This window comes from Coregonus lavaretus, assembly GCF_964263955.1.
Source record: "Coregonus lavaretus genome assembly, contig: HAP1_SCAFFOLD_411, whole genome shotgun sequence".
In the NCBI taxonomy this organism is placed as follows: Eukaryota; Metazoa; Chordata; class Actinopteri; order Salmoniformes; family Salmonidae; genus Coregonus; species Coregonus lavaretus.
The window spans coordinates 351,172-371,006 of record NW_028166665.1 but is presented as its reverse complement, the minus strand read 5'-3'; the positions used below and the strand labels follow the sequence as shown (position 1 = coordinate 371,006).

The following is a 19,835-nucleotide window of genomic DNA, read 5'->3' as shown; positions in this document are numbered from 1 at the left end:
AGCTCTCGGTAGAGCACGGCGCTAACAGCTCTCGGTAGAGCACGGCGCTAACAGCTCTCGGGAGAGCACGGCGCTAACAGCTCTCGGGAGAGCACGGCGCTAACAGCTCTCGGGAGAGCACGGCGCTAACAGCTCTCGGTAGAGCACGGCGCTAACAGCTCTCGGTAGAGCACGGCGCTAACAGCTCTCGGTAGAGCACGGCGCTAACAGCTCTCGGTAGAGCACGGCGCTAACAGCTCTCGGTAGAGCACGGCGCTAACAGCTCTCGGTAGAGCACGGCGCTAACAGCTTTGAGGTGCTACATTATATACAAGAGTGTGGTCCTGTATGTATGGCTCAGTTGGTAGAGCATGGCGCTTGCAACGGCAGGATTGTCGGTTCGATTCCCGGGGCCACCCATACGGAAAATGTACATACGCATGAGTTAGTGGCTTTGGATCAATGCGTCTGCTAAATGGTATATAAAACATTATTACAAATGTATATAAAAAAGATATACTATATTAAGATATCCAGTATATTTCTCTATGACCTGTCTTTGAGGTGCTTGGCCTTGACCTGGGTCATCTGTCCACTAGAGAAGTCAAACACCTCCTCGCTGAGCAGCTTCAAGATGATCATGTTGTTCTGACAGAGGCTCTCGCTGGTGCGGCTGGCTCCCACGATGTCACTGATGAACGTGGGCCAGTGCTTGGGCCATTCCTGCTTCAGGATCTGGAGGGAGGAGGGGAACACACACACACACACACACACACATTAATATATATACAATCATTAATACATGCAAATTCGCACGCACTCTCAGAAAAACACACTATAAAGACGTACTGTAGGTACACACACACACACACACACACGTGTGACCAATTAGGTTTGAACCCATGTTGTCTGCACACTACAAGACTACAGAGCCTTTAGAAAGGATTCACACCCCTTTACTTTTCCACATTTTGTTGTGTTACAGCCTGAAGTTAAAATGAATGAAAGTGCAATTTTTTTGTCACTAGTTTATTTATTATTTTTTTTACAAATTAATAAAAAATGAAAACGCTGAAATGTCTTGAGTCAATAAGTATTCAAGCCCTTTGTTATGACAAGCCTGAATAAGTTCAGGAGTAAAAATGTGCTTAACAAGTCACATAATAAATTGGATGGACTCACTCTGTGTGAAATAATAGTGTTTAACATTCTTTTTGAATGATTACCTCATCTCTGTACCCCACACATACAATTATCTGTAAGGTCCCTCAGTCGAGCAGTGAATTTCAAAACACAGATTCAACCACAAAGACCAGGGAAGTTTTCCAATGCCTCGCAAAGAAGGGCACTGATTGGTAGATGGGTAAAAAAAAAAACAAAAAAAAAAACAGACATTGACTACCCCTTTGAGCAAGGTGAAGTTATTAAATACACTTTGTATGGTGTATCAATACACCCAGTCACTATAAAGATACAGGCGTCCTTCCTGAATCAGTTGCCGGAGAGGCAGGAAACCGCTCAGAGATTTCACCATGAGGCCAATGGTGACTTTAAAACAGTTACAGAGTTTAATGGCTGTGATAGGAGAAAACTGAGGATGGATCAACAACATTGTAGTTACTCCACAATACTAACCTAAATGACAGAGTGAAAAGAAGGAAGCCTGTACAGAAGAAAAAAATAAATACATCTAAAACATGCATCCTGTTTGCATCAAGGCACTAATGTAATACTTCAAAAAATGTGGCAAAGCAATTAACTTTTTGTCCCGAATAAAAAGTGTTATGTTTGGGGCATATCCAATACAACACATTGCTGAGTACCACTCTCCATATTTTCAAGCATAGTAGTGCTTGCATCATGTTATGGGTATGCTTGTCATCGGAAAGGGAGCTTTTCAGGGTCAGTCTGCTCTCCACCAGACACTGGGAGATTCATTCCCCTTTCAGCGGAACAATAACCTAAAAACACAAGGCCAAATCTACGCTGGAGTTGCTTACCAAGAAGACCGTGAATGTTCCTGAGCGACCAAGTTACAGTATTGACTTAAATCTGCTTGAAAATCTATGGCAAGACTTGTAAATTGTTGTCTAGCAATGATCAACAACCAATTTGACAGAGCTTGAAGAATTTTGAAAAATAATAAGTCAAAATATTGTACAATCCAGAGACTTACAGCTGTAACCGCTGCATGTATTGACTCAGGGATGTGAATACTTATGTGAATTAGATATTTCTGTATTTCATTTTCAATAAATGTGCACAAGATTCGATACAATACCTCCAATAGAAGTCCAATGTTTTACAAAATATGGCAGCCGATACTGGATAAATTGTCTATTCCCCCTTCATAACTGTGTTGATGATCTGCTGCTACTCTGTGCTGTACTCCACTCAACATTTATTTTTGGTTTAACTACACTGCTTGTTTATTTTAATTTAATTGTACCTTTATTTTAACTAGGCAAGTCAGTTAAGAACAAATTCTTATTTACAATGACGGCCTACACCGGCCAAACACGGACGACGCTGGGCCAATTGTGCGCCGCCCTATGGGACTCCCAATCACAGCCAGTTGTGATACAGCCTGGAATCGAACAAGGGGGTCTGTAGTGATGCCTCAAGCACTGAAATGCAGTGCCTTAGACCACTGAGATGCAGTGCCTTAGACCACTGCACCAGTCAGGAGCTTGTAATGAAAATATGATGTCTTCTTAGAATATCTACCATCTAACAGGATTTCTTTATTTTATTTTTGTATATGGGAGTTAAGTTTTGTTTTGTCCTCTAAATGTTCCATCCCATTCAACACTACAATGTCAATGTTTGTATATCTGTCTTCTTTTTTTATTGGAAAATAATAAACATATTATTTAAAAATAAAATAAAAAATGTGCACACATTTCTAAAAAACACGTTTTCACTGTCATTATGGGGTATCGTGTGTAGATGGGTGAGATTTTTTTAAAATGTAATCCATTCTGAATTCAGGCTGTAACACAACAAAATGTGGAATAAGTCAAGGGGTGTGAATACTTTCTGAAGGCACTGTACGTTAGCTTGCTGAGCTAAAGCCTATAGCCATCATTAGTTCTGGGAGCTAATGTTGCTCTCAGGGAAAGTCACTCATCCCTTAAGTGTGTGGTTCACCAAACTACCACAATTACACACACACACACACACACACACACACACACACACACACACACACACGCATGTCAGAACAGACTGTAGATGCTGGACAAAACAACATCAGCTGACGCAGACACAGTGACTCATACTCAATGACCCACAGAGACTCATGCAGCTACAGTCAGCTGTACACACACGATACACACATATGCATCAACACAAACACAAAAACACACACACACAGTTACACACATACACAGTTTGGAGGACTCTTGCCCAGATGAAGCTGAGCAGTACATCTGAGTCCCAGTTTACAAAGAGAGGATCCTAGTTCATTCACAGATCAAAGAACAGCAACACACTCTTACCTGAACAAGGATCATGTTCAGCTTTCCGATGTAGACTTTCTCTTTCTGTAATAAAAATGAGACTGGAGTCAACGTAAATAGGCTGTTATCAAAACGGTAACTATTTCCAGCTCCATCTTACAGGGAAGATCATACTCATATTAATCTCCCAACATGACAAATATTTCAGCCCTCACCTCGACCATCGTAGCGTCCGATGAGGTTTTGATAATAAGTCCAACAACATACTTTTTAATACCTGCAAAGAAGAGCAGAAAACAACAGGACCAGATCAGAGACAAGCAGAAAACAACAGGACCAGATCAGAGACAAGCAGAAAACAACAGGACCAGATCAGAGACAAGCAGAAAACAACAGGATCAAAATCAGAGACAAGCAGAAAACAACAGGATCAAAATCAGAGACAAGCAGAAAACAACAGGATCAAAATCAGAGACAAGCAGAAAACAACAGGACCAGATCAGAGACAAGCAGAAAACAACAGGACCAGATCAGAGACAAGCAGAAAACAACAGGATCAAAATCAGAGACAAGCAGAAAACAACAGGACCAGATCAGAGACAAGCAGAAAACAACAGGACCAGATCAGAGACAAGCAGAAAACAACAGGATCAGATCAGTCGGCCTCCACCAGATCGTACAGAGCACAGGATTGTACACAACTCTTCCTTACAGAGGAGCTGCCTGGAGCAGATAACATAAATCAGTGACCCAGAACACTCTGCTGCTTCACAAAGGTGTGGATCTAGAATCTACTGATGCCAACAGCATTGGCTGATCCTCATATCTGCTTTAGTGGAACCTAGTGAGCAAGCAGAGCATTGATCAGTGTCTACTAGTCTGCTGCTTGCTGTCATGCACACGGCTACTGTGTAATGTACCTAGCTGCTGAACTGGCTGCTTTAAAACGAGCTGCACAAAGACTACCTGCTGTACAGTAGTGTTATTATTAACCCTTATTTTACCAGGTAGCTGCACACAGACTACCTGCTTTTCTGTACAGTAGTGTTATTATTAACCCTTATTTTACCAGGTAGCTGCACACAGACTACCTGCTTTTCTGTACAGTAGTGTTATTATTAACCCTTATTTTACCAGGTAGCTGCACACAGACTACCTGCTTTTCTGTACAGTAGTGTTATTATTAACCCTTATTTTACCAGGTACCTTGTATTCTCTTTTACAGAAACAACCTGGGGAAGAGTTACAGGGGAAAGGAGAGGGGATAAATGAGCCAATTGGAAGCTGGGGATGATTAGGTGGCAATGATGGCATGAGGGCCATACTGGGAATTTAGCCAGGGTTGTAATCATTAGTCCAAACCGTAGCAAACAGTTGTAAACTGAAAACTTTTTGCAGCGAAAACGAGACTTTCTATTGGACAAATTCGTGGAGGGTCCCTCCCTGTTCCATTTGGTTCTGTTTGGTTCCAAGCAAATGAACAACGTTTTGACACATGCCTGTCTAAAGGAAGGACAGGCTCTGGAGCAGCATGTGTACACACTGTGTCTGTGTGGAGTCTGGAGTCGCTAGGGCAACGGGACTGCCTGCTCTGCTCGGAGAAGAAGACGGGTGAGAACGGAGAGAGAGGAAAACAACTGAAGGAAATGAAGATAGTGGCAGCTGTACAGATAACTGACGGTATTGAAAAACCATCCAGTGGCTATTTCCAAATACCCCGGTACACAGTATACCGCCCAAGCCTAATACACTGCTCAAAAAAATTAAGGGAACACTTAAACAACACAATGTAACACCAAGTCAATCACACTTCTGTGAAATCAAACTGTCCACTTAGGAAGCAACACTGATTGACAATACATTTCACATGCTGTTGTGCAAATGGAATAGACAACAGGTGGAAATTACAGGCAATTAGCAAGACACCCCCAATAAAGAAGTGGTTCTGCAGGTGGTGACCACAGACCACTTCTCAGTTCCTATGCTTCCTGGCTGATGTTTTGGTCACTTTTGAATGCTGGCGGTGCTTTCACTCTAGTGGTAGCATGAGACGGAGTCTACAACCCACACAAGTGGCTCAGGTAGTGCAGCTCATCCAGGATGGCACATCAATGCGAGCTGTGGCAAGAAGGTTTGCTGTGTCTGTCAGCGTAGTGTCCAGGCCAGTACATCAGGAGACGTGGAGGAGGCCGTAGGAGGGCAACAACCCAGCAGCAGGACCGCTACCTCCGCCTTTGTGCAAGGAGGAGCACTGCCAGAGCCCTGCAAAATGACCTCCAGCAGGCCACAAATGTGCATGCGTCTGCTCAAACGGTCAGAAACAGACTCCATGAGGGTGGTATGAGGGCCCGACGTCCACAGGTGGGGGTTGTGCTTACAGCCCAACACCGTGCAGGACGTTTGGCATTTGCCAGAGAACACCAAGATTGGCAAATTCGCCACTGGCGCCCTGTGCTCTTCACAGATGAAAGCAGGTTCACACTGAGCACGTGACAGAGTCTGGAGACGCTGTGGAGAACGTTCTGCTGCCTGCAACATCCTCCAGCATGACCGGTTTGGCAGTGGGTCAGTCATGGTGTGGGGTGGCATTTCTTTGGGGGGCCGCACAGCCCTCCATGTGCTCGCCAGAGGTAGCCTGACTGCCATTAGGTACCGAGATGAGATCCTCAGACCCCTTTGTGAGACCATATGCTGGTGCGGTTGGCCCTGGGTTCCTCCTAATGCAAGACAATGCTAGACCTCATGTGGCTGGAGTGTGTCAGCAGTTCCTGCAAGAGGAAGGCATTGATGCTATGGACTGGCCCGCCCGTTCCCCAGACCTGAATCCAATTGAGCACATCTGGGACATCATGTCTCGCTTCATCCACCAACGCCACGTTGCACCACAGACTGTCCAGGAGTTGGCGGATGCTTTAGTCCAGGTCTGGGAGGAGATCCCTCAGGAGACCATCCGCCACCTCATCAGGAGCATGCCAAGGCGTTGTAGGGAGGTCATACAGGCACGTGGAGGCCACACACACTACTGAGCCTCATTTTGACTTGTTTTAAGGACATTACATCAAAGTTGGATCAGCCTGTAGTGTGGTTTTCCACTTTAATTTTGAGGGTGACTCCAAATCCAGACCTCCATGGGTTGATACATTTGATTTCCATTGATAATTTTTGTGTGATTTTGTTGTCAGCACATTCAACTATGTAAAGAAAAAAGTATTTAATAAGATTATTTAATTCATTCAGATCTAGGATGTGTTGTTTAAGTGTTCCCTTAATTTTTTTGAGCAGTGTATATATACTACCCAGTGAAAAAATAATAAACATTTCAATTTGACCGGATTGCACAATAACGTCAGAGTCTTATTGGTCCCTAAATTGATCAGATCTCCTGTGTAGCTGATGCTAGATCCTCTACCAAGACATTGTGCCTATTGTGTTCTATTTAGATGTTTTAACCAAAATTAACAAGCTGGGAAAGATAAGACTTAACACCAGTGTTTGCTGGCGTCGCTAAAGTTGCAGCGCAAGCGCCTTTGGAATCCTTCACTAACAGCAGCATGTTTTAGTCCTTCCCCTAGCTTTTCCTTGTGTAAAGGACTGCCAGAGACAGGACCCAGCCTTTCTGCTGAAGTGAACAGGACTCGGCCAAGCAGAAAACAAACCGGCGTGCTTAGAGAGGAATACGTCCCAACTTGGCAACCGCACGTCGGCCGGGTTAAGGGGAGAGAGAGAGAGAGAGTGTCGCTGCCTCCACAATTAAGGCAGTCTTGAAGTGTCAGCAGCAATATTCCAGAGGACAGCTGATTCTCCCCATGGGTTCTTCTCCAACTCTTAATGAGCAAGAACATGAGTCTTATAAATGGGTCTTCAAGAGAAAGAGCAATGAAACTATGACACAAAACAGTGTTCAAATTCACAATATAGTAGTGTCAACAAGCATTCTAAAGCCTGATGTCCTTTTCCACCCTGTTTTCAGACACGAGGTGAGGGGTTGGTTTGGTTGGCGAGCGAGGCTGAGAGGGGCGAAAGGTGAACGTTGTAAAACAATCTGGCCTTAATGCCCAAATGTCCACACGGTACAACCAGAATAGGACTGGCCACCCCTCAGAGCCTGGTTCCTCTCTACCCTGTACAGCCAGGAGAGGACTGGCCACCCCTCAGAGCCTGGTTCCTCTCTACCCAGTACAGCCAGGAGAGGACTGGCCACCCCTCAGAGCCTGGTTCCTCTCTACCCTGTACAGCCAGGAGAGGACTGGCCACCCCTCAGAGCCTGGTTCCTCTCTACCCTGTACAGCCAGGAGAGGACTGGCCACCCCTCAGAGCCTGGTTCCTCTCTACCCAGTACAGCCAGGAGAGGACTGGCCACCCCTCTGAGCCTGGTTCCTCTCTACCCAGTATAGCCAGGAGAGGACTGGCCACCCCTCAGAGCCTGGTTCCTCTCTACCCTGTACAGCCAGGAGAGGACTGGCCACCCCTCAGAGCCTGGTTCCTCTCTACCCAGTACAGCCAGGAGAGGACTGGCCACCCCTCAGAGCCTGGTTCCTCTCTACCCTGTACAGCCAGGATAGGACTGGCCACCCCTCAGCGCCTGGTTCCTCTCTAGGTTTCTTCTTTGGTTCCTGCCTTCCAGGGAGTATTTCCTAGCCACTGTGCTTCTGCATCTGCATTGCTTGCTGTTTTGGGGTTTTAGGCTGAGTATCCTGTAAAGCACTTTGTGACAACTGCCGATGTAAAAAAGGGCTTTCTAAAAATAAATGTGATTTGATTTGAGCAGGGGCAGCGAGGCTTACCTTCACACTGGTTTCTGGGTAGAATCTTCCATCTTGTTTTGATAACCGTTTCCAGAATCTGCAGAGCATAGTACTGTAAGGCACAGAGAGAGAAACAGCATTAGGTGACAGTGGTCATAGCAACGCTGAACAGAAAAAAAATGGTTGTATATTTTCCAGCAACAGAAACAATACAAAACATTAAATTGAGCCTGCCTAAAAATATATTATGTTTTTTTCCAACTGTTTCAAGTACATTTCATGCAGATTGTTAGTATGTAACCATTTCAATAAAACTTGTATTTTAGTTTTGGTCTCTATGTGCCACCGTATGGCTGAAACCATGTAGAAGTCCTGCTGTTTCTCCCAGGATCACACCAGGAGGTGGAAGACAGAGGAGAAGAACACTACTACACCGGAGTTAAAAACTTGTTTTATTTTGTTTTGTTTTTAAAGTGACAGATTCTACTTGTAATAAAAAGCGCTACAGTGAGGGGAAAAAAGTATTTGATCCCCTGCTGATTTTGTACGTTTGCCCACTGACAAAGACATGATCAGTCTATAATTGTAATGGTAGGTTTATTGGAACAGTGAGAGACAGAATAACAACAACAAAATCCAGAAAAACGCATGTCAAAAATTATATAAATTGATTTGCATTTTAATGAGAGAAATAAGTATTTGACCCCTCTGCATAACATGACTTAGTACTTGGTGGCAAAACCCTTGTTGGCAATCACAGAGGTCAGACGTTTCTTGTAGTTGGCCACCAGGTTTGCACACATCTCAGGAGGGATTTTGTTCCACTCCTCTTTGCAGATCTTCTCCAAGTCATTAAGGTTTTGAGGCTGACGTTTGGCAACTCGAACCTTCAGCTCCCTCCACAGATTTTCTATGGGATTAAGGTCTGGAGACTGGCTAGGCCACTCCAGGACCTTAATGTGCTTCTTCTTGAGCCACTCCTTTGTTGCCTTGGCCATGTGTTTTGGGTCATTGTCATGCTGGAATACCCATCCACTAACCATTTTCAATGCCCTGGCTGAGGGAAGGAGGTTCTCACCCAAGATTTGACGGTACATGGCCCAGTCCATCATCCCTTTGATGCGGTGAAGTTGACCTGTCCCCTTAGCAGAAAAACACCCCCAAAGCATAATGTTTCCACCTCCATGTTTGACGGTGGGGATGGTGTTATAATAATAATAATAATAATAATAATAATAATAATAATAATAATAATATGCCATTTAGCAGACGCTTTTATCCAAAGCGACTTACAGTCATGCGTGCATACATTTTTGTGTATGGGTGGTCCCGGGGATCGAACCCACTACCTTGGCGTTACAAGCGCCGTGCTCTACCAGCTGAGCTACAGAGGACCACAGGGGTCATAGGCAGCATTCCTCCTCCTCCAAACACGGCGAGTTGAGTTGATGCCAAAGAGCTCGATTTTGGTCTCATCTGACCACAACACTTTCTCCCAGTTCTCCTCTGAATCATTCAGATGTTCATTGGCAAACTTCAGACGGCCCTGTATATGTGCTTTCTTGAGCAGGGGGACCTTGCGGGCGCTGCAGGATTTCAGTCCTTCACGGCGTAGTGTGTTACCAATTGTTTTCTTGGTGACTATGGTCCTAGCTGCCTTGAGATCATTGACAAGATCCTCCCGTGTAGTTCTGGGCTGATTCCTCACCGTTCTCATGATCATTGCAACTCCACAAGGTGAGATCTTGCATGGAGCCCCAGGCCGAGGGAGATTGACAGTTATTTTGTGTTTCTTCCATTTGCGAATAATCGCACCAACTGTTGTCACCTTCTCACCAAGCTGCTTGGCGATGGTCTTGTAGCCCATTCCAACCTTGTGTAGGTCTACAATCTTGTCCCTGACATCCTTGGAGAGCTCTTTGGTCTTGGCCATGGTGGAGAGCTTGGAATCTGATTGATTGATTGCTTCTGTGGACAGGTGTCTTTTATACAAGTAACAAGCTGACATTAGGAGCACTCCCTTTAAGAGCGTGCTCCAAATCTCAGCTCGATACCTGTATAAAAGACACCTGGGAGCCAGAAATCTTTCTGATTGAGAGGGGGTCAAATACTTATATCCCTCATTAAAATGAAAATCAATTTATAACATTTTTGACATGCGTTTTTCTGGATTTTTGTTGTTGTTATTCTGTCTCTCACTGTTCAAATAAAACTACCATTAAAATTGTAGACTGATCATTTCTTTGTCAGTGGGCAAACATACAAAATCAGCAGGGGATCAAATACTTTTTTCCCCTCACTGTATATAAAATAAATATATTATTATTATTATTATTATTATTATTATTACCGTCCCATTGTCTTTCGTTATGTCAAGCCTAGCAGCCTGAGAGACATTGCCGGTTTGGTATAAAAACTTGGTATAAGCAATGTGAACGTTGGCCTGTTTAGGGACCACCAGGGTTAGACTCTCTGGCATCTTACTGCACCTAACAAACCACTTCCCTCATAAGAACCAAACTAAAATCAAGTTCCTGGTGCATCCCAAATGGCACCATATCCCTTATATAGTGCACTACTTTCAACCAGCTCTGGTCAAAAGAAGTGCACTATATAGGGAATAGGGTGCCATTCCAGACACGGATCAATTTTCACCTTAAACTGGTGTGTCTCATAAGAAACAGCAAGACCAGCCACAGGTTTCCATTTGTCCTATATTCATCCCTATCAAATGAATGATATGCTTTATAAAGTCAAGCAAAATAAACATTTAAAAACTACTTAAATTGTACAAGTTACAGTATTTTATTATTTGGTCTGTTGTTATTTGGATCAACAGTATTTCAACTGTAGGGATCACTGTTTCAAAGGTAAGGTGGAAGACAGTAGGGATCACTGTTTCAAAGGTAAGGTGGAAGACAGTAGGGATCACTGTTTCAAAAGGTAAGGTGGAAGACAGTAGGGATCACTGTTTCAAAGGTAAGGTGGAAGACAGTAGGGATCACTGTTTCAAAGGTAAGGTGGAAGACAGTAGGGATCACTGTTTCAAAGGTAAGGTGGAAGACAGTAGGGATCACTGTTTCAAAGGTAAGGTGGAAGACAGTAGGGATCACTGTTTCAAAGGTAAGGTGGAAGACAGTAGGGATCACTGTTTCAAAGGTAAGGTGGAAGACAGTCAGTGATTCCAACAAATAAATGAGATTGAAAGTTGTTAGTTTCAAAGCGGGGGTGGGGGGAGATTCTAGCAATGGAGAGGGGGGGGTGAGCTTTTGATTAAAGGTGTACTACACTGTTTGAGCTACCAACTGTTGGTCTACACCAATAGCAGGTGTCAGCCAATGCCTATTGAACATCTTGAGAACCTTTTGACAGTTACACCTTCAATTATCACAAGAGAAATAAAACAAGGCAGAAAGGAAAATGATAGACGGGGCGAGGTCTTGCAACACTTTTTTCGCTGCCACCAGCGACAGATTGCAAGGTTTAGGGAAGGAGAGAAGATCAGAGAGGAGATCAGAAGAGGAATAAACGGGGAGAGAGAGAGAGAGAGAGAGAGAGAGACAATGAGACGTAGAAAGCTAAACAGAAAGAGTTGTGATCCCTTCAGGTGAAATATCACGTCGCTCACTACTAAACCTCCCATCTGTATTACTGTAAGACTGACCCTACCGACTGTAGTCAGCACCCCCACTCCATCTTCCCTAACGACTGACTGCAGTCTGCACCCCACTCCCTCAGCCCAATGAAACAGATGAACAGAATAGAGTCAAAGGGAATCAAAAGGGTAGACCTTGTGTAGGCCTGCCGTCAAAGCCTAGCAGTGTCAAGGTGCACAGGATGACACACCCCTTTTCTTCCTATTACAAGCAATCAACATAATGGAACATTATGATTAATATCAATAGCAAATAGCAAGTAGTAACAACTTGAATTCATTCAATTAAATGTATTTAGATAGCAAGTAGTAACAACTTGAAATCATTCAAATCAATTTCTTTAGGAAAACAATTATCAGAAAGTAGTTATCAATTATTTAAAAACCCAAACGTTCACAACAAGTGCTTTTGTAAAAAAATGATGCACTGTTACTGTCTCTTTTCTCAATAAATGGAAAAAAGGTGAATGCAGAATTGAGACAAATCCAAGAGGTGTTTACCTTATCTGATTCCTTCCTTCCTTTTCCTCTAAAGACCTCATTTTGGGGCAAGTTACGAATTTGAAACTATAAGAATACTGTTGGTAGATCAACTCAAGACATTAGTAATGGATGTCAGGGTTAAATGGCAACAGGCAAGCAACAAAAAAAAGGAAAAGACAAAACATTACCATCCACTCTGAGATAATCTGCAAATGACATTTCATTTTCAACACTTCTAGAAAATACATTGATCTGTACAAGAGCCTCTCTGATGGTTACACACATTTATTTTACCTTTATTTAACTAGGCAAGTCAGTTAAGAACAAATTATTATTTATAATGACAGCCTACACCGGCCAAACCCGGACGACGCTGGGCCAATTGTGCGCCGCCCTATGGGACTCCCAATCACAGCCAGTTGTGATACAGCCTGGAATCGAACCAGGGGGTCTGTAGTGACACCTCAAGCACTGAGATGCAGTGCCTTAGACCGCTGAGATGCAGTGTCTTAGACCGCTGAGATGCAGTGTCTTAGACCGCTGAGATGCAGTGTCTTAGACCGCTGAGATGCAGTGTCTTAGACCGCTGAGATGCAGTGCCTTAGACCGCTGAGATGCAGTGTCTTAGACCGCTGAGATGCAGTGCCTCAGACCGCTGTGATGCAGTGTCTTAGACCGCTGAGATGCAGTGTCTTAGACCGCTGAGATGCAGTGTCTTAGACCGCTGAGATGCAGTGTCTTAGACCGCTGAGATGCAGTGTCTCAGACCGCTGAGATGCAGTGTCTCAGACCGCTGAGATGCAGTGCCTCAGACCGCTGAGATGCAGTGCCTCAGACCGCTGAGATGCAGTGCCTTAGACCGCTGAGATGCAGTGCCTTAGACCGCTGAGATGCAGTGCCTTAGACCGCTGAGATGCAGTGCCTCAGACCGCTGAGATGCAGTGCCTTAGACCGCTGAGATGCAGTGCCTCAGACCGCTGAGATGCAGTGTCTCAGACCGCTGCACCAGTCGGACAGGAGAACCCTCCCTTGGCCCACCTTAATGTGTGTTTGTTTTGCCAATAAACTAGAAAGTAATCCCTATCATTGGATTGTCAAGTTGACTTGAATGGGTGCATAGGCTTTCACTATGTAGAGCTATTTAAGCTGTATGCGAGTGCAAGGAAGGAATAGAGCTCACAAGCTTGTAGTCCTAAAAAACAGATATTAGTTAGGATTTTCTACCTCTGGTTCGTTGGCCCTTCCTATGGGGGAAATTAATGTGGAAAATAATGGGTTTTTGGCATATACGCCAAAAATAAGGTCTGAGGCTTAGGAGAACTTATATATGTTTTGTTTTATGAGATAATATCAGTCAGTTAACATGACCTTTATGGACTATGAAGCCTTTGTGTGCTCAAAATAAGGCTGTTGCTAACTGTCCGAGAAATGGAACTACAACATTAGTCGCAAAAATGTTCACGTCACTACTTAGCTAAACAAGTTAGTTAGCTTTCTGCTAACCAGCTCCAACGAAAACACAAGGATGGTATATTGTTTTACTCCAGCCTGCAACCATATCTCTTCAGCGGGAAGGTGCTTGTTTTATCGTTTCCCGAACGATGTTGTCCAGAGGAGACTTTGGGTCCGTCTTATAAGGTAAGCTAAGCATATTAGCTAGGTTTGCTTGCTCGCTAGCTAGCTAGCTACATGTCATCTCCCTCCTCGCTCCGTATCCCTTTACAACTAACCAAACAGAACTACATGATAACCTACCATTGGGCTCGGCAGACAGAACTACATGATAACCTACCATTGGGCTCGGCAGACAGAACTACATGATAACCTACCATTGGGCTCAGCAGACAGAATTTAACAATAACCTATGCTTGAGTGTGTGTTTTTGTTTGATCCATCAAAGCCTGTTTAAAGTTATTGTTCTATATATGAACGCTGCTGTTGATGCCCTATGCTCCTCAAGGGAAAAAGGGCCTAAGTAAGTAACAATACCCTATATGCCATTTAGCAGACGCTTTTATCCAAAGCGACTTATAGTCACGCGTGCGTCCATTTCACATACATGTGGTCTTGGGAATCGAACCCACTATCCTGGTGTTGCAAGCGCAACGCTCCACCAACTGAGTGACAAGTAAGTTCTAACTACCAGCACCTAACTTCCTCACAGCTGGAGTACTGCGAGCCGCCACAAGTGTGTGCTCCCTGCAGGATCTGGCTTACTTTGGTGTTCATGTTCTGGGAGAACTCCAGTATGGTGTCCACTCTGGTCCAAGCATCTGGGTGCTCTTTCAGCTGGGTCAGAACCTCCTGGGCCATCCTTTGCTACAATGCAGGAACAGGAATGGATGAAATCAGATTTTGAAACATAGGCGCACACACTCTTTCTCACACACACAGGGCCTAAAATGAACACCCGCCACCTGCCAAATGCGGGTAGATTTTGGCATTGGCAGGTAAGGATGTCCAGTTCACCTTGCCGGGTGGTCAAGGCTTCACAGCGCGAGCATTACACTCGCATTAGTGAATATAAAATCGTCAAGTATGATCACATGTATAGTAAAAATAAATGCTGCAGTAGCTGTTTTCAAAGTATTTGTTTCATAGCTGGTCAATTAAAATCGCACACAGTCAAAGAACTAGGAATCCTACTATAGCCTATCCCACCTCGCACTGCAACACTCCCTGTCTGGGGGCTGTGCGCACGTGAAGAGCTGAATGAAAAATTCATTTTTTTAGAAGCGCTGCGCATAAAAGTTGGTCTAATTTACTTGAAACTAAAGTCTACTGAAGTGAGACTTTGTCTTTCTGTGTCTTGGCTATTTACATTGTTTTGTTCACAAGCTAGGTTGTATTTCTATGTTTGAGTTTCAACTGCTAGGGAAGAGAAGACAACTTTTCTACTAGTCAGACTCAATCTCACAGGCACAAACATGACAAGTCACGTTGCCACGGTAACCCCCTGCCCTTAAAGGGCCAGGTGAACATTTGTCTCATCTGTGATATATTGGTTAAAAGACTCATGTCATAAACAAAATGAAATTACAAATATACCACATGACTTCTTACTAGTAATACATGTATTGTTTTAGAAACATTACAAAGCATGCTCATCCATTTATTTGTGTTTTGTTGGTGTAATTTTAGTGGAAAATATATATATATTGTCTGGTAAAAAATTTGGTAGACCAAAAAGTTAATTTTATGCCCTGCACAGACACGCCACATTTAAAAAGGCAGATGCAGTTCAACTTAAACCCCTCACCAATGAGAAAGTGTGATAGAAAAGCTGTCCTGTTAATACACCACAATTTCAAACATTATTTTCTGAAATACTAACTTCTATCTCCCCCGTTCTTCTGTCTGTCCCCAAAAAGTTATAAGTAAAACTTTGTAAGGCACCTGGGCATGCGGCTATCATTGCAAAATTATAAAATCACCCAAAACTCCCCTAACTTTGTGGTTACTGGACCGCTTACATTTGAGTCATTTAGCAGACGCTCTTATCCTGAGTGACTTACAGTTAGTGCATTCATCTTAATATAGCTAGGTGGGACAACCACATATCTCAGTCATAGTAAGTACATTTTTCCTCAATAAAGTAGCTATCAGCAGTCAGTGCTAGTAAGGTGCGAGCACTACTTACCTGTGTTCCGACCCCGTGGTACAGACAGTTGACCACGTTGTCCAGCAGGTTGATGTCTAGTTTCTGGCTGAAGTCCAGCAGCTGCTGCGCTGCATGGTCTGCTAACACTGTCATAACTGCTGGCATAGAGCTCTGCAAGGACGGACAGGGAGGAGGGGGGTTACAGTGTGTGTGTGTGTGTGTGTGTGTGTGTGTGTGCGTATGAGGGAGATAGAGTGAATGTGCATGTAAGTCTGTTTGTGTGTGTGTGTGTGTGTGTGTGTGTGTGAGTGTTTTGACTGACAGAGGCAGGCAGAGAATACTCAACAGCAACAGGCAGAGTCATGTGAATGAATGGAGCATTCCAAACAGCTAACCACCTCTCCTAACCCCTTCCCCCGCTTCCCCTCCCCTGTCAGTCACACACATGCACAGGATGCTGGTGGCTCCTTAATTGGGGAGGATGGCTCAAAGTGATGGCGGCAAAGGAATAAATGAAATGGTATCTAACTCAAACACGTGATTCCCGTGTGTTTGATACCATTCCATGAACTCCATTCCAGCCATTAGTATGAGCCGTCCTCCTCCCCCAGTAAACAATCATGACATGAGCAGACCCTTGCTCACCTTTTTCCAATTAGTTATATCTTGTCACACAAACTACTCAAAGCTATAAATAATAAAAATACACTGAAAAACAAACAATGAGAACTAAGTTTAGATCAGGCATATACCCTTTCCATAAAGGAAAGAGGATAGTGCAACATTCTGACAGTTTTATTTTGACAATTCATAATATAGCCTTGCTTTTTCTGATATCGTTTAATAAATAAACATTAAAGTTTGTCTGACATACTGAAAATATCACGTTATCTTGCCACCTCCTGAACCCAATCGAACCACGTGCCACACGACGTCACTTTGTTTACATCTGCACCTGACAGGCGTGGCTATTTTGAAGTTCCAACACACCTGAATTTGACAGTAAACACTGATGTATGTAGAAGAAAACTGAAATAAGCTGCTTTATCGTCTTAGATCCAATGCAATCAATCAGTTTATCTCGCTAAACACAACCACCAACTTCGTTTGATAGCTACTGTGTGAGGGTGTAGCTAACCTTAGCTGGTATTGGGTGCGTTCCAGGTCTGTATAATGCTGCGTTCAAAACAACTGGGTACACGGAAAAATACGAAGTCAAATCATGACGTCATTGATCTTCAGGTGGGAAAGCCAGAGCTCTAGAAAGAGGCCCGAGTTTGATGACCGTTCAAATCGATTTTTTCCCAGTCAGAGCTCGTTTCTTCCCGACACAGAAGTCCGACATCAGCGATTTTCGAGTTCCCATTTGTTTTCAACGCTGCATAAAACATGTAGTAAGCAGCCCACCTGACATTTATCCATCAATTGAAACACTTCGTAAGCAATAACAAGTTAGCGAAATTGGATACTGGTAGGCTAGTTTACAAAGTTCGTTTCACTTTGGGAAAATTCAACAAATCTAATCAGATAATCTCAATCATCCTTCAACTCGATAGAAATAGTAAATACACACAGCACCACCGGCGCATTGCCTTGGCTAAATTCTGATTTGGTACCAAGCTATTGATACGACTGCCGTTCATGCCAAGACAAAAAGAGAAGTGTCTGCCATTTCTTGAGGTCCTCCATATTTACCTAGTTATCATCACCCTGACTACCAGACACGCGCCTCCCCAGCCCCTCCCACTTCCACGCTTTTCAAAGGGATGGCTTGCGTCGTATATTACCTAGCTAGTTAACTAAACAGCAAGTAATACACGCCTAACTAGATAGCAAAAAAAAAATGTTTTTATACGTTTGACAAGTAGCCATGCATATTAATGTTTTTCTGTCTTATTAAAATAACAACTAACTAGCCGTCCAAACAGCGCAACGAGCACGGCGCATCACTGGTAACGTTATCAGAATTAGCAAACTAGCAACAAATGACATCCGCTCACACCACGGACGCTGTTTCTGACCACGGACGCTGTTTCTGACCACGGACGCTGTTTCTGACCACGGACGCTGTTTCTGACCACGGACGCTGTTTCTGACCACGGACGCTGTTTCTGAGGAAGGAGTGCACGAATTAATTCAATCCCTCGTCCTCAGCATTGCTTGCTATCGTCACCACACACCACTCACACCCAACCCTAGCGGACTTTCTCACACACCAGCATCCCTTGTAAAGTGCATCACACAGTAACGTTACCACTTACTTACTTACCTAACTAACTAGTAGTTACACTTTTTTAGTGATGCTGTCTGGATTTTACATTCCAAAAGTGAAATTAAAGTCTAATATATATATATATATATATTTTACCCCCAAGTCAAATGCTATTTTGCACCCCAGAGTTACCTACCAAAAGTCCAAGCCTCTGACTGAAAGAAGATTGGCTTTTTTCCCCAGGGAAGCTCGCTACAAGGCTATATACAATATCGTTGTTGTTTAGTAAGAAATAGGCTCGCTATCACTGAAACGTTAACGTTAGCTGGCTCCAATTCCAGAATGTGTATTGATGGCTGGTTAATAAGGACCACAGATGTTGATTCCGCAACTATTATCACGGCAGTAATATACTCCGATTCATTTTACGAAATAAAATAAACCTTGATTTACAATTTAATTCTTTACTATAATAATTTTGCAGCGGGGCGGTTTGAGAGATTGTATTCCTGCGCCTCTTCTCCTCGTTCAAGCAACTAAACTCACATAACCGGTTGAAACCGGTTCAGACTGGGAGATTCCATCTCGGTTTAGTTTTCAGCCGATGGCGCCGCGGAAAGTTTGGACTAACGTCACGCCCACTTTACACTCCAATTGGTGGGATATTTATTACGGACTTCATTGCTTAAACCCTATTGTGTAACTCCAGTGTCAATCAACTTAAATTCGTCCAGGAGCCCACGCGACTGCTCCGCCCGTGGTCAGAAAAAGAGGGCGGACCCCGATCAAAGCAGAATGGACTTTTCGATGCTTAAAACGTGAATGGCAAATAGTGCTGTAAATATCGTTTGCGCGTTTGTTACGATCTACAATCACTTTGCAACTTGAGAAGTGTCGCAAGTATTGCTCAATAGTCTTGACTTGATTGACGTTTAGAGAAATGTATTTGCAACACTGCAAAATGATGTGACTTATCAGAAAAATGCATTTCATTTCGTTATCGACCCAGCTCACCATCACGCCGTTTTGTTGTGATCATCACATTGCAATTCACTAGTCTGTGCTGAGCAAACTACGCGAGATATAAAGAGGAAACGTGTTTACATTAGGGTAAAGGAGATACAGTCCACAATACAATCGCCTGACTCGTGAGCCTGTTGCTGGTAATTTTCCACCAGCCACGAGTGGGAGTGGTTACAATGAATCCGCGCACTGCACAGGGTTACAAACATGACATGAAGGGAAATGTCCACGCTATGTGGTGGACCTCTTTGAGTTCAGAACATGACGCTACCATCAAAGACCATGTAACATTAGTCCCGATTGCAATTTAGGAGATCTAAACAAATATGTATTGTCATTGCTGCTCTCAGTAAAGGATGCAAACATGACAGCGTTTTTTTTTTAACCCTCACTGTCACGTGACCCAGCGCGCCACTTGATGGAAAAATACTGGATTTAGTGTAGGCAAGCTGTACTAGTAAAGTCATCCAGTCCCAGAATTGAGAGCAAGGTTTCAGAAGGACGTACGTTATATTATTCTATAGGCTACTTTACCCAGCAACACAGCACTGTTACCCTCATTCAATGTGCTCACTATGGTCTGAGCTATCATAGAGAGAGACATTAATAACAGCTTTTTAATCATTACATGGCTATTGCACATGTGCAATAATCAGTATGTGGTTTTCATTTTCTA

General features: G+C 43.6%; 1 protein-coding gene across 4 annotated transcripts in view; it reads right to left on the bottom strand.

Annotated features, from left to right (window-relative positions):
• LOC311114436 (exportin-1) overlaps positions 1-18,663 on the bottom strand; it is a 48,598-nt gene extending 29,935 nt beyond the window's left edge. The window contains exons 1-7 of one of the 4 annotated variants that reach the window (XM_084189686.1): positions 18,333-18,663; positions 15,964-16,095; positions 14,541-14,642; positions 8,225-8,297; positions 3,656-3,717; positions 3,480-3,524; positions 533-714 (exon numbers count right to left, since the gene is read on the bottom strand). In XM_084189686.1, the coding sequence (XP_084045812.1) occupies positions 533-714; positions 3,480-3,524; positions 3,656-3,717; positions 8,225-8,297; positions 14,541-14,642; positions 15,964-16,089 (590 nt within the window). In that variant the 5' untranslated portion in view covers positions 16,090-16,095; positions 18,333-18,663. Of the gene's footprint in view, positions 1-532; positions 715-3,479; positions 3,525-3,655; positions 3,718-8,224; positions 8,298-11,975; positions 12,154-12,341; positions 12,576-14,540; positions 14,643-15,963; positions 16,096-17,926; positions 17,966-18,332 lie in introns of those variants that run through there. The other 3 variants (XM_084189687.1, XM_084189688.1, XM_084189689.1) reach the window with 3 other exon arrangements.
• Between the last annotated feature and the right edge of the window lie 1,172 nt (positions 18,664-19,835).